The sequence below is a fragment of the Artemia sp. Qi Xiang Cuo genome, chromosome 4 (genome assembly GCF_049724085.1).
Source record: "Artemia sp. Qi Xiang Cuo chromosome 4, ASM4972408v1, whole genome shotgun sequence".
NCBI classification, from domain to species: domain Eukaryota; kingdom Metazoa; phylum Arthropoda; class Branchiopoda; order Anostraca; family Artemiidae; genus Artemia; species Artemia sp. Qi Xiang Cuo.
In genome coordinates, this window is record NC_142797.1 from 42,067,705 (window position 1) to 42,081,870 (window position 14,166).

At 34.9% G+C, this 14,166-nt stretch overlaps 1 protein-coding gene across 1 annotated transcript in view; it reads left to right on the forward strand.

The window, feature by feature from the left end:
• The window catches only part of LOC148953125 (eukaryotic translation initiation factor 2-alpha kinase-like), a 140,153-nt gene that overhangs the window by 34,670 nt on the left and 91,317 nt on the right, over nt 1-14,166 (forward strand). The window contains exons 2-3 of the mRNA XM_089088308.1: nt 6,933-7,119; nt 11,438-11,567. Of these exons, the coding sequence (XP_088944434.1) occupies nt 6,962-7,119; nt 11,438-11,567 (288 nt within the window). The 5' untranslated portion in view covers nt 6,933-6,961. The remainder of the gene's footprint in view (nt 1-6,932; nt 7,120-11,437; nt 11,568-14,166) is intronic.

Here is a 14,166-nt window from a genome sequence, read left to right on the forward strand (position 1 = left end):
AACTACGTTGAACAGAATGGCTATCTAAAAACTGTGATTGGATGGGTTTCTGTAAATGGTGAATGACAAAAGGAGTCTGGTTGCACTCGAATCATTGCTAGCTGTTATAAAGGGTGATAACGATTTCAATTTTCTTTTGAATGAGCCCGTTTTCAATTTTCTGTTATAAAATTTTCAGTAAAAACCTTTTATGTCCGATGGACGTAAATTACAACCCTTGACCTGAGGGCTGTGGGGGAGTGTCTTTCTCAAAAATATAATTTCTATCTGGAAAGCAACTACGCTGAACAAAATGGCTATCTCAAAATTTTGATTGGATGTGTTTGAGGAACTGGTGGGCGTGGAAGGGGTGTTAGTTGCCTTCCAATCACTTTTGACCCATAAAAGTGCACTAGAACTCTCGATCTCCAATCGAATGGGCCTCCTTTGAAGTTTCTACGACGACCCCTTCCATATGAAGTGCCTCTGGGAAAAAAAATAAATAAATAACAAAACATTGGAGCCTAATGGCCTTTACTATAGACAACGCTATAGCGTTGCCTCTGAAATCTGAGTTTATTCTGATCTGACCAGTTGTCTGAAGATTTTGATGAGTCTTCTGTTTGATGTCATATTATCACTAGTTATAACATTTATAAGTTGTTAAAGTAGTTGGATTTGATCAAGCTACTATATATGTTTTTTTCTTATTTCTAGAGCTTAGAAGATTGCACTGGTGACAGGTCTATAGAATCATTCTGCTACAGACTGACAGACTGAATTTTCAAATTATTTTTCTTTGTTTTGTTTCGTATTTCTTCTCTACGTTTTCTCAGTTTTTCAGACAAGCAAAACAATTGTCACCAGATGGGAATTGAACTCTAATGTCTGCTATTTCAGACTGATTTTTTCAATTGTAGTTTCGTTTTGCTGCTCTTTTCTCTCTTTTAGTTTTCTTTACTTTTGCAGAAGAAATAAATATCACCTTTAAATGGGAACTTCATTCCCACACTAGGATTTTCCAGTTGGATTTTAATTTCTCAAACTTTTTAGGAAATATCATGTACTCTAAACTTGATTTCAGCATTGTATCACTCACAAAGTGCCGCCTCTTACTAGTGCTCATTTATTGGTGCCTCACCATTTTTTTTATATGTCTCATCAAACAGTTCGTGGTAACGAACTGTAAGTAAGGAGCGACCCGGCTCAATAGTAACCTAAACTCTAAGAACCGGAATTTTCATACCCATGGATACATCAATAGAATCCAATTTTAATGTTAATTTCAAATATATTTGTTTTAACAAGTGCAGTTTTGCCCATCGAAAGTTAAGCATTAGATAATATATAATTTATTTTCGAAAAAAGCTGGAAACACCCCCAAAAAGTCATAGAGCTTTAATCAAAATCACAGCATCAGATTCAGCGTATCAGAAAACCCTATTGCGGAAGTTTCAAGCTCCTATCTGCAAAAATGTAGAATTTTGTATTTTTTTGTCAGAAGAGTCATCAAAGAAGCGTGTTTATTTGTTTTTTTTTGTTTTTGTTTTTTTTTATTTCCCCATGGGTGATCTTATTAATCAAGTGAATCAAGAATAACGGAGGAGGGCTCAATTAAACGGTAAATAAAAGTCTTATAGACATTTCAAAACGACCAATACTTTTGGATGACAGTTAAACACCATGCCATGACCATTTTTTCCCAACTTAACTCGATGAATGTTTTTAGACGGTTATTTGGTTCAATATAGTCGAAAATTTAATAAATATGTCTTCGAGGATGACTTAATCCCCCACAGTTCCCGGGAGAAGGGCTGGAAGTTATGAACTTTGCCCATTCTTTACATATAGTATTGGTTAAAGGGAAGTATAAAGACGTTTCAGGAGAGATTTTTTTTCTGATGGGGGCGTGTTGGAGGAGGGGGTAACGGGGCTTCCATGGAGAATTTTTCCTTGGGGGAAGGGACATTTCTATGAAGGGGGTGCCGGATTTCCCAGTATTATTTAAAAAACGATCAAAAATTAAATAAAAAACACAAGTTTTTTTGAACTGAAAGGAAGTAACACCATTAAAACTTAAAACCAACAGAAAATGTTACGTATATGAGGAGGTTCTCCCCCTCGTCAATACCTCGCTCTTTATACTAAAGTTTTTTTCAGTAGCTTCAAAAGAGCTATCTATTCTAATTAACCGGCCTTTGTGGTTCAGGGGTTTGTGATTCGAACAAAATTCGAACTTTAGCGTAAATAGCAAGGTATCGACTAGGGGGCAAACTCCCTAATATACATAATAAAACATACGATTATAGAAGTTCGTTACGTAATTTAATTCGTAAGTTACGTCAGAACAAAATTTCGAGAAAGCCATTTAGCCAAAAAAGTAAAATTAATATGCAAATTTCGTTTTAATTGTTCATGGACGGTGAGCCAAAATCAAAGCTGCATTAATTCAAAAACGTTCAGAAATTAAATTCGAAAAAACAAGTTTTTTTTAACTGAAAGTAAGGAACGACGTTAAAACTTAAAACGAACAGAAATTATTCCGTATATGAAAGGGGCTGTCCCCTCCTCAATACCTCCCTCTTTACGCTAAAGTTTGACTCTGTCACACAACTTTATTTTTTAAAACAATAAAAAACTTTAGCGTAAAGAGCGAGGTATTGAGGAGGGGACAGCCCCTTTTATAAACGGAATAATTTCTGTTCGTTTTAAGTTTTAATGTCGCTCCTTACTTTCAGTTAAAAAAAAATTGTTTTTTTTTATTTAAATTTTTAGAAAGGGCAGCTTTGCTTTCCCATTTTGCCTATAGGTTGCTACCCTACACTTCTGTCACCAAAGTCACATGTGTTTCCTTTCTTGGACAGGTTGGCCTTGTCATTTCTGTCTCCCTAACTTACCTATAGAATGCTGCACCCACTCTCATTGTCATACAAGTCACACAGGTTTCAGCCTTAGAATTTAATGTTTGATGCATCTCATTCTATCATAATTGATCCATAGGAAAATTATCCAGGCGAGCTGACAGCCTATAAGTTGCTTATGATGAATCATCACTCCAAATTTCCCCAACAATCTTTTATGAGTCCTTCAATGGTTTCAATAAAATCATGGTAATATTTTTTACTGCCAGCTTCTTTGTGCTTTTGTGATCTGAAAATAGCTAGGCGTTGTGAAATATGTCAGTAAAATACTGGTAAAATACATAGAACACTGGTAAAACACATAAAATACCAATTTTATCAGTTACAACACTAGTCAAAACTCTTTGTTCAGCTATGTGGAAGACTTGAAACATACTAGGCTACTGCCGTAAACATTACAACTATCACCTTACAGTTTTCAAAACTGATAAGCCTCTACAGAATTCCATACTTGGTCTTATTCTGATTAACTTTGGAAAAAGTTGTTCCATTAGTTGTTCTTGTGAGGTGTGCGTTGTTATGAAGTGTGTTTTAATGTTGTTTTCAATTGTTTTTGTTAATTTTGTAATGTTTATTGTGACAAGCTTTGAAAAGCTTGCCACAGTTGGTAATAATAAATAAATAAAAATAAACCCCTGTTAAAATGAAACTGGCTTTTGTCAGCAAAAATCAATTGCCACAAGCATTAATGGCTTAAAAATATCCAATACAACTGTGTCTACCTTAAATATTTCATCAAGACATGAACTCACAAGAGCTGTCTAAACTAAATCCAAGGTAAAATACCCTTTGCAAAAATCAAATGTTTGTATAAAGAAAATTTATTTTTATCAAAGAATGATCTACTTATATAGATATCAATTTGTCCAGTAATTTTGCAACAAAAAAAAAGCGGGAAGTAGTATTGGGCTATTATTGTAAAATTGTTTTAGAAATACTCTATAGAATAATATACATATATTCGCTTCACGTCCTTATAGTTGTAAAAGTACTAATTTTGAATGCCTGGAAATAAATGGGAAAAAATTACAGAGCCAAAAGATATTATAATTACTTTTAGTGACTATTTTAGCAACATTGGTTCTAGACTTGCATACGGCTTGCAGAAAGCTCGTTGGCTGTTTTTGAAACTGTTCCCCAAGAGGATGAAAAACGAGTTTTTTTTGCAGATGAATTTGGATTTTCAGCTCAATTTAAGCAGATAGCATCAAGTATTTCACCTTTATTAATGCATATTTTTAATCTATCATTGACCCATGGGGTTTTTCCTGAACTTTCAAAAAATAAAATTTTATAGCATTACCTAAAGCTGGTATTTCAACTGATGCATCGAATTATAGAGGTATATCTCTGCTCCCAGTTTTTAGTAAATTTATTTTTGGAAAATTGCTAATAGACAATTACAAAGATATTTATTGAATAATAATATTCTACATTCTTCTCAGTAAGGATTCATAAATATAGGTTAACCGAACTGGCAATACATGAACCTTTACTACATATACATGATTCATTTGATGGAGTTCTATGTGCCTTGGCGATTTTCCATGATGTTGCCAAGGGTTTTCATCACATGCTCTTAAATTTTTTTCATCTTATCTTTATAGAAGACGACTTACGTGTGTCGATAAATCATGTGATTTTCGTTCTGATCCTTTCCCTGTTAATTATGGAATACCTCAGGGCTCTGTCCTTGGGCCTATATTATTTCTTCTTTTATGAACGATCTGCCTCAAGCTTTGCCTCTATAAAATTATAATGTTTGTGGATGATGGAGTAGTTTTTGCTTCTCACCGGGACCTCTCAGCTCTATTCTATAATCCAAAAAGCACGTTACTTATAGTATTCACTGGTATTCAAATAATTTATTAGTTTTTAGTGAAAGGAAATGCCAGTATATGCTGTTTTCTCAACCTGGATCAGTCGTTTCAAATGTATTTTCTCTTTTTTTTAAATGGTCTTGAAGCACAACAGGCTGAGCAGTTTAAATACGTTGGTGTTATTCTGGATGAAAATTTGTCATTTCATAAGCATGTAAGAACACTATCTATCCCCCCCCCCCTGCAAAAAATTCTAAATACCATTTATTATTCCTTCATTCATCCATATTTTCTCTATTGTATTTCTGTGTGTACTTCCACCTTTTCATCTGTTCTAAAATCTCTTAAAATACTTCAAAATAAGTCAATGAGAATACTTTTTAATATTGATTATAGTTCTTCGTTAAACGTCTTTACAGAACTTGGGGGATTTTTTCTTTGGACCGACTACGTTTTATTTGTATTTTTAATATTTGCCGTTATTATTTGTACAGTATGTTGCCTTTGAATTTTCCTGGGTTTCTCCCAACTAATTCTCATTGCCATGATTACCCAACAACTCATAAATTTGATTTTTCGTTTGAAATTCGTCCAACGTCGAGAGCATGGTTCAACATCAATTATACCGGACCGAAAATATGGAAAGTAATTCCATTTAGAATCCAGGAGCATTCTGATAAACGTTATGTTGCTGAAAAATTATCTTAAAGTCAAATCTGCGGGGAAATAATTCAAATTTTTTGTAGTGTGTTAGTGTTCATAAGTGTTTTTGTTGGACAAGTTAATTTAAGGCTCCTTTAATTTTAGTATTTTTTTAATTGGCAGGGCTTAAGTATGCCACTAGACATGTGCACTGTTTATTTTTATGACTATTTATATTTGTATTGAAATAAAAATTTTCTAGTTCTAATAAAAATTCAATAGCTTAAAGCCAACAGGAGCATATCAATATGCAAAGCTAAGGCCAAAATAATTAAGTAGTGTCAAACTGGATCAGTCGTTTCAAATGTGTTTTTTTTTTTAAATGGTCTTGAAGCACAACAGGCTGAGCAGTTTAAATACCTTGGTGTTATTCTGGATGAAAATTTGTCATTTCATAAGCATGTAAGAACACTATCTTTGAAAGTCTCCTGACACACTAATATGATGTCTCGCCTTTGCTACCCCACCCCCTGCAAAAAAATTCTAAATACCATTTATTATTCCTTCATTCATCCGTATTTTCTGTATTGTATTTCTTTATGGGCTTCCACCTTTTCATCTATTCTAAAATCTCTTAAAATACTTCAAAATAAGTCAATGAGAATACTTTTTGATATTGATTATAGTTCATCAGTTAAACGTCTTTACAGAACTTGCGGGATTTTTCTTTGGACCGACTACGTTTTATTTGTATTTCTAATACTTGCTGTTATTATTTGTACAGTATGTTGCTTTTGAATTTTTCTGGGTTTTTCCCAACTAATTCTCATTGCCATGATTACCCAACAACTCATATAGATTTTATTTTTCGTTTGAAATTCGTCCAACGTCGAGAGCATGGTTCAACATCAATTATACTGGATCAAAAATCTGAAAAGTAATTCCAGTTAGAGTCCAGGAGCATTCTGATAAACGTTAGGTTGCTGAAAAATTATCTGAAAGTCAAATCTGCGGGGCAATAATTCAAATTTTGTGTAGTGTGTTAGTGTTTATAAGTGTTTTTGTTGGACAAGCTAGTTTAAGGCTGCTTTAATTTTAGTATTGTTTAACTGGCGGCGCTTAAGTATGCCACTAGACATGTGCATTGTTTGTTTTTATGACTATTTATATTTGTATTTAAATAAAAATTTTCTAGTTCTAATAAAAATTCAATAGCTTAAAGCCAACAGGAGCATAGCAATATGCAAAGCAAAGTCCAAAATAAGTAAGAAGTGTCAAATTAAGCAATAAGTGGTTAACATGACAATCAATGTATTATACAAAAGAAAAATCGTTAAGTTGTTGAAACTGTTGTTGAAGTGGAATCTATTTTCTTAAACGTCTACTGGAATTCTTTTTGTATGGTATTTCTTTTGCAAGTTTTCTGTGAATAAAGGAAAGAAATGGTAATTAAATTCAGACCATATGCACAACCAATTCGCCATTTTATGACACATTTGTCAGTTGACAATCAGTTTAGGTATTTCATTTAATTGTTTTGTTTTGTGTCTATATGTATTTTTGCTTCTAGCTTTGATCGATGTCCCAGCAACAGTGAGGATGACAAGTCATAGTTTTCTTCATATGGTCTTCTTCAGTATTCTTGCATCTGTTTGTCTAGCAACCTTTCCAAATGATGATAGTAATATTCGTGGCTGTTCTATTGAAGAAGCTAAGTCGGACTTGTCCACCTATTCTAGTGAATTAACTTCAGAGAAGTAAGTAGCATCAGCAAGGTAGCACGGAAGCACGTGGATGGATTTAAAAAAAATTCTGACAACAGATTCAATTGTCAGTGTCTACTCAGTAAAGAGTGATGGGTCTTACATGCATTATTATTAATTTTTCCCTTGCCACTTTCCATAGAAGTGGGAGTTACAGAAACTTGAGAGGTGGCTTTTTTAACTGTAAAATGATTGTAAATTCCTGTACCTTCTTTGAGTGCCAAAAGTAATTGGGCAGCAACTAGTCCCCGTAATATGGCCTCCCTTGCCCCTGGGTACCCCTCTAACTGCCCCTGGGTCATTGAATCAATATTTTGGGACAGCCGCTCTACTCAAAATGTCTGAACGATCCAACCAGTGTGCCTCTAGGCGCGATATGATCCTAGCTTGATTCGAAAGCAAGGGCTCTAAATTATGTATTCAACCCACTCCTCAGCAATAAATTTTAGAAGAAAAATGGATATGTTGTTTCTAGTCAAAACTAGAATCTTGAAAGAACTTTAAACATGTTTGGTCTGAGTTAAATTTTTACCTGTGGCCCCGAACCTTCAGTGTGCCAAGAGTCTCTGGATGCCTCTGTATAGACCCAGTGGTATTGGATCAGGATTGCGAGATTAGCATTTTGCTCAAAACGGTCAATACGTCATATAGATACGCTTCCAGGGACAACATCGCTTATGTAACCTGACGGACATGGTTCTCAATTGTGCAAAAAACCCATTATTTGCGGATAAGTTTTAGCAGAAAAGGTAGCAACTTATTTGAACAGGAATTATACAGGGGTTTTTGACCTAGGATTAAATTCCCTTCATGGGATTTTTACCCTAGGTGGTGAACAAAAACTGTTTATTCCAAGGATATCAATGTTTCCATTATTTAAGTGATTGATCTGGCCATGAAATTTAGTCTCAGGTAGTAATGTGTCCAAAAGGGTGTAAAGTGCATGACAAAAATAATCATATCCTATCAGCTTTTAGCTTACAAAGCAGGAAACTAACAGTTTAGACTGAAAGAAAGTACTGACCTTGGAATATTTTGTTCAACCTGCACTAAAAAGAGCTGCACGTACTTGGCATATTTTTGATTAGCCTGACTAAAAGGTTCTTTGGGACTTGGAACATTTTCGTTTAGCTGACCAAAGGGACTTACTTGACTGGATTTGGATTATTTTAGATGTCAGACCAAAAAAGGTTACCAGACTTGAAATATTATTGATGACCCTGAAACCTGCACTGGGCTTCCCGAATCAAATCCAAAGACCTTTTTTGCATTTAAAATATTTTTGATAATTGGTAATTTTTTTTGGACATATTGGTCTGGTTAATTAACCTGGCTACAGGTTAATTAACCTGGGACAAGGGGACAAGTAATGACTGCCTAAAGGGCTTGCGTGCGCGAAATAGGTTTTCGATGTCTGAACAGCTCAAAACTTCAAGAGAATATATGCCTTGTGGCAATGGGATTTTAACCCTTAACGAAATTTTTCCATAAGGGTGTAAATGATTTTTTTATCCTGTCAGCTTGAAATGTAGAAGGGACTTCAAAGTAAAAACAATCTTCTAAAAGGGGTTTTAGTGCTTGAAATACTTTTTTGATATCTGATTTTTTAAAACTTGCAGAGCATGTATCAGGGGCCAGTAGGACTTGTATGCTAAACAACCTTTAGAAAAACGCCGTAACTACATCAGAGTTATTTTTTATCCCACTGGCTATATACCCCACAGGGTAGGCCTATATACCTTGGACCAAGAGCACCTCGAGGCATAGACAATTTTCCATGTTCAAAGGTTTACGTACATGAAAGAGGCCTAATATTCTGTTAATTACCTTTTTTTCGCAAACCGAAGTTAGCCACCCGAATACTGTGACATTGAGTATCATTCAATAGAAAATTGAAAAATGACATTGATCCTAGTTCGAAAGCGCAAGTTCGTATGGTTCATCAGTTACATAGCTTGAAAGTCATAACAAACGGGATTTGATAGAAAGTTTTTGTGAAAATTCAACCCTAGGCTTCCAACCCACTCTCGACTTAAAACTGATTTTAAATTAAGCTGCAGAATTTAGGTGACGTGGTGTGAAAATGATTTAAGACTTCCAATCCACTCTGAGCTTCTAACCAACGCAAGTTCAAGCGGCGGAATTTTGGTGTCATGGTTTGAATTTGATGTAAGACCTTACTCAGTGCAAAAACACCTCTAAAAGGTGCAAACTCAGTTGGTTGATATCAGGACGGCAGACATGTTGCACCTTGTTTGAACTAGAATCATGCAAGGATTTCCAGTGTGTATCATTGGAGGACCGAAATGTCTTCCAGTGCCCGCAACCCATCGTCAAATTTTAGCTAAAATGTAGGCATTTTGCAAATTGTTCCAACTGGAATCGTATATTTTCCACCTATGTGATTGAAGTTACAAAATGTGCCTGGGGCACCTTGAAGACCGCCTTCCGCCATCAACCTTCCCGCCGAAAGATAGGCAGTTTTTTGTCTTCAAACTTACGGGGCATGTATTTTAGGCCAATGAGACATGAGAATAATGATTTATTGAAGTGAGCCTACCTTCTCCGACATTTGTGCGAAAGTGCTTAAGTTTACTTGAAACTAGCGGGATGAAGAGAGACAGAAGCAGATTTTTCAGAGGCGCCCACCATTTCCAAGTCTCTCCTCCTATTCAGTAGGAAAATTTCGAGACCAGCTTTAAATTTTATGGGCACACTGCTACAGTCATGCAGACTTCCGTCAAGAAATTTTAGACTACTGGCTGTTTTTGATCGAGTCGCTTGCCGGTTTCAAAGTAACAAAATCTGGCAGACGGCATGGCAGCATTGACGCCTTGCCTATTAGCCCAAAACACTCCCTTGATAGTCTGTGTGCATCCTTGTGATTGAATCTTCTTACGATTGCACTGTATGACTAAGGTCATCAAGAGGGTCCGTGGCTCCTACCCTCCAATTCAATGCTAACATTGTTTATTCATTGACTCCGTAATGATTGAATTTAATCTTAACGTATGATTTTTTGTTGAGGTTAGCAGAGAGAATTTAATTGGTGACTTATAATTAATTGTTCTCGCAAGATACCTTCGACAAAAATAATTTTTATTGGTTACTTCAAAGATTTTGTTTGAAGAAAGCTTTAAAAAACGAAGGTTATTTTTTTTTAAGATTTGAACTTTGTGTGAAGACAACAAAACATGACTCTTTTTAGGGATGACCTACACGTGCGTTAATTTAAACAAATTAACAATTACGATTAAAAGAACATGCAAAGATCCTTGTGATAAAATCATGGAATAAACTGTGTTTTTATCTAAGGTTGTTCACAAGATGGGGTAAGGTAGTTTTTCAGCTGTTCAGCTCCATAGAAGATTGAAGGCTGCGCAAATTTTCAGGATGTGTGGTTGATGCCTCCCTCTTCATCTACCCGCGATTTTATTGAAAATTTTTTTTTTTTTTTAAAGATTTGTTACAAAAAACTATGGCTGATTGAAAGTTTTAGCTGAAAACTCAAAATTGTCATTAGAATATATTTTGTAACCCAACGCTTTGTTATTTCGGTAAAAAAAATAAAAGATTTGGCGAATATTCCTACAATTAACACATATTTCAATATGTGTACAGTATGTAAAGATACAGTTAACACGTATGTAAAGCTATTTACATACGAAAATCTGAGTTTGAATAGCTTCCGTTCGAGCTGTACTACTGTACGATTGCGAGACGTAGTAGATGAAGGCAGAAGAGACGAGAGCTTTGGACGCATTCGATCACCACTGCCTTCATCATGTATTATGAATCAAAGGGGAAGCTTCAGCTGAAAAATCAAAGTGGTTCTCATTATTAATTTCAAGATCCATTGGTGCCGGTCAAGACAGCTCTTCGTCTGGCTCCCGCCGAAAGTAAGTAATTAATTATGTAAAGCTGTTCCAATTTAGAAAGAGCCAAAACTAATTAAAAAGTATCACCCTCCCAAAAAATTTGGAAAAATGCCAGGAGTGACATTAAAATTTAAAATTGGTAGGAATAAAGTCATATAGCAAGTGGAACTTAAAACAAACAAAATGACTATGAAATGATAAGTGAATAAAACAATATTTTAACAGTTTAGTTCATTATGACATTAAAAAGTTAAAAACTGCTCAAAGTTCTGGGATTAGAACAAAATCTACTTGTTTCAGGCTTTAACCTAAACTCTGCTCGATATGGGTTTTAAAACCACTCTTTACTTTTGTTTGGAAGCTTGTTTTTGAATAGTAGGTTTCAGATTTTGAGACCACCATCAACAATCTTTACATTGTTGTATTCATTTTAGAAAGTCCTTGTTAATCGTTAGTACGCTAGATGGCACAATATCGGCTGTTGATGGAAGTGACGGAACTCCCATTTGGAGCCAGAAAACTGAACCTGGGGAACTTTTGTCTTCGAGCATTTCGAACATTCAGGTAATTTTTATTATCCCTCAGCACTCATATTCAGACTTAGTATAAATGAAGGGAGATTAAAAGTTTAATTTGTACCTCCCCTTCCCTCAGACCCCCTACTATATTGATCTGAAGGCTCATGGGAAGTTAGCAAATAAAAATATATGTTTTAAGGCATGAGGAACACCTACCTCTCCTCAACCTAAAAAAAGACTCATCGACCCTCGTCGATAATAGCTGATGCGTAATTACACATTGCTCTGCCTAATTCTGTCAAACATAGAGTGAACCAACTTAGTTAATTGACGCTTTAGAATAAATGTTTTTATTATCCCCCTTTTTTTCTATGGTCTACGTGACTCTTTAGGAACGAGTGTGCCACCCTAGGGCATTATTGTCTCTGAATCTGGGAAGTTCAATATATAAATTTTCGATAGTTATATGTCGATTGACTATCATAATTTTCAAGTTTAGTGCCACCAAACGGCAGGAAACGCCACTTTGCTTTTTTGGCTAGGCTACTTTGAAACGGGCACTAGAACTTTTGATATCATTCTGTTTGAATGAGCACTCCCCCGATTTTCTAGGAATACTGATTCGATACGATAACCCAGAAAGAAAACAAACAAATAAATACGCATCCGCCATCCTTCTTCTCGAAAAAAGAATGAAAAATTCTGCATTTTTGTAGATAGGAGCCTGATACCTTTGCAGTAAGGTTCCTGGTATGCCAAATTTGATGATGTAATTTTCTTCAAGATTACTTGCCCTTATGGGGATGTTGTAGCTCTTTTTTGAAAATCATCCAGGTTTTCTCAGGCTCGTAGTTTTTGATGGGTAACTTTAAGGTTGAAGGGCAACATATATTTGGAATCACTGTAAAAAGCCGATCTTTTTTCGTATCATTATCATTAAAATTTCCTCTTTTTTTTAAAGTTTCAATTACTTCTAGCCCACATCACTCCTTACTTAGAGTTAGTTATCATGAACTGGATTTCAGTGCTCTAATCACCCAGTGTTAAATATCCGATTTTTTTTATTTATTTTTATTTAGTGTGAGTTTTTTTTTGCTGTGCGTTTTTTCATTCCCACTTCAAAAGAAAAAAGTTATCTAATGTTAGATCCCAAAACTGTATTCACTACAGGTTTTTTTTTACTCTAACTGGTGAAACAGGATGAAGCACCAGCCCAAAAGAGTCGAAGAATATTTGTCTTAATTTTTTTGGAATACCAAGAAGGTTTTTTTTTCCAACCAACCAATCATTTCCTCTTAAATTGTTTTGCTATCAACTTTTAATTATTTTTGTAACCTCCTTGTAATCATTGTTGTAACAACGTGATTTCCTAGCCTTTGTACTTGTGTAAAAATTCAACCATTGGAAAAGGTAATGAAGATACAATAACAAATACTTGTGATTTCTTTTAACTGTATTGTGACTGTATAAGGTGGATCTTGCTCAGGTGCTTACATTTGGAAAAATGTTAAAGCGGACTTGGTGTGATTCGTTTCTTTAGGACTCTGTATTGACAGTGCCTTTACTTATAGTTATGACTTTCCAAAGTTTAAATGTGTGATTCGCTAGGGAAAAATATATTAATAGTAACTTTTGCACTTTGTGCTATGCCTTGTTTTTCACTAGATTTATTAAATTACTTTAAAAAAAGGCTCCTAGGGAAGATCGAAGAGAGGTTTGAAGTCTGAACAAGTGAAAACAGTGGTACTTAGTAGGTCAATCTTAAAATAAACAGAAATTAATATTATCGAATTAATTAAATAAAAATCTAGGAGAATTTAAAATGAATAAAGTTCAACTTACAGCAAATAAGGACTGAAAATTCATTATCTGGGCAACTTGAAGTGCTGCGTCAACCATTGGTCGGCTACACCAAACAAAGTTGCTACTGGACAAAGTCTTCAGTTTTATTTCTTGGCTATCGGTTATACCCACAAGTCCCAAGAAAAAAGTATTCATTCAATTCATCTGAAACATTTGTCACAGGAAGTTTGAAAACAGAGATCTAAAATTAATTTTTGGGGCTCAGGTACTCCCCTCCCGTTAGAGAATCCCCTGTCCAACACCCTAATAGATAATGCGCAACTATGCGGTACTCTGTATCCGTTAATTTTATTGGATAGACAACCTATTGTAACGATTCATTCTTATAGACTGTATTCATGTTTAGGGACAGTATGGTCTTATACAGACTGGAAGGCTGTATAAGTACATTTTTAGAGGTTTTCAGAATTTTTACGGCCCAAGAGGCTATAATGGGCAACTTCCTCTAGCGTGTTCTTTTTTGCTACTGAAAAAGTGAAATATATCTTTAAATGTTCATTCAAAGGAACCCTCTTTTCATAAAATACGACTAAAGACTGTTAATGGTCACATGGGTGACCATCCTTCAGTGGACAAGTAAGACATATCATGTTAGTCAATATTGGACTTAGGATTATCATACATGTTGAATTTTGCTGCAAAATTTCCATCAAGACCCCTTTTGAGGGGAGTTCAGTTTAGTTTCCTATAACTTTATAAATGTTTTTGCGCCAATAGCTTTGTGAGTAACTTCAAAGTTAATACATTTTCTATATTCAAAATCAGCGTAAATGGTAGCTTCT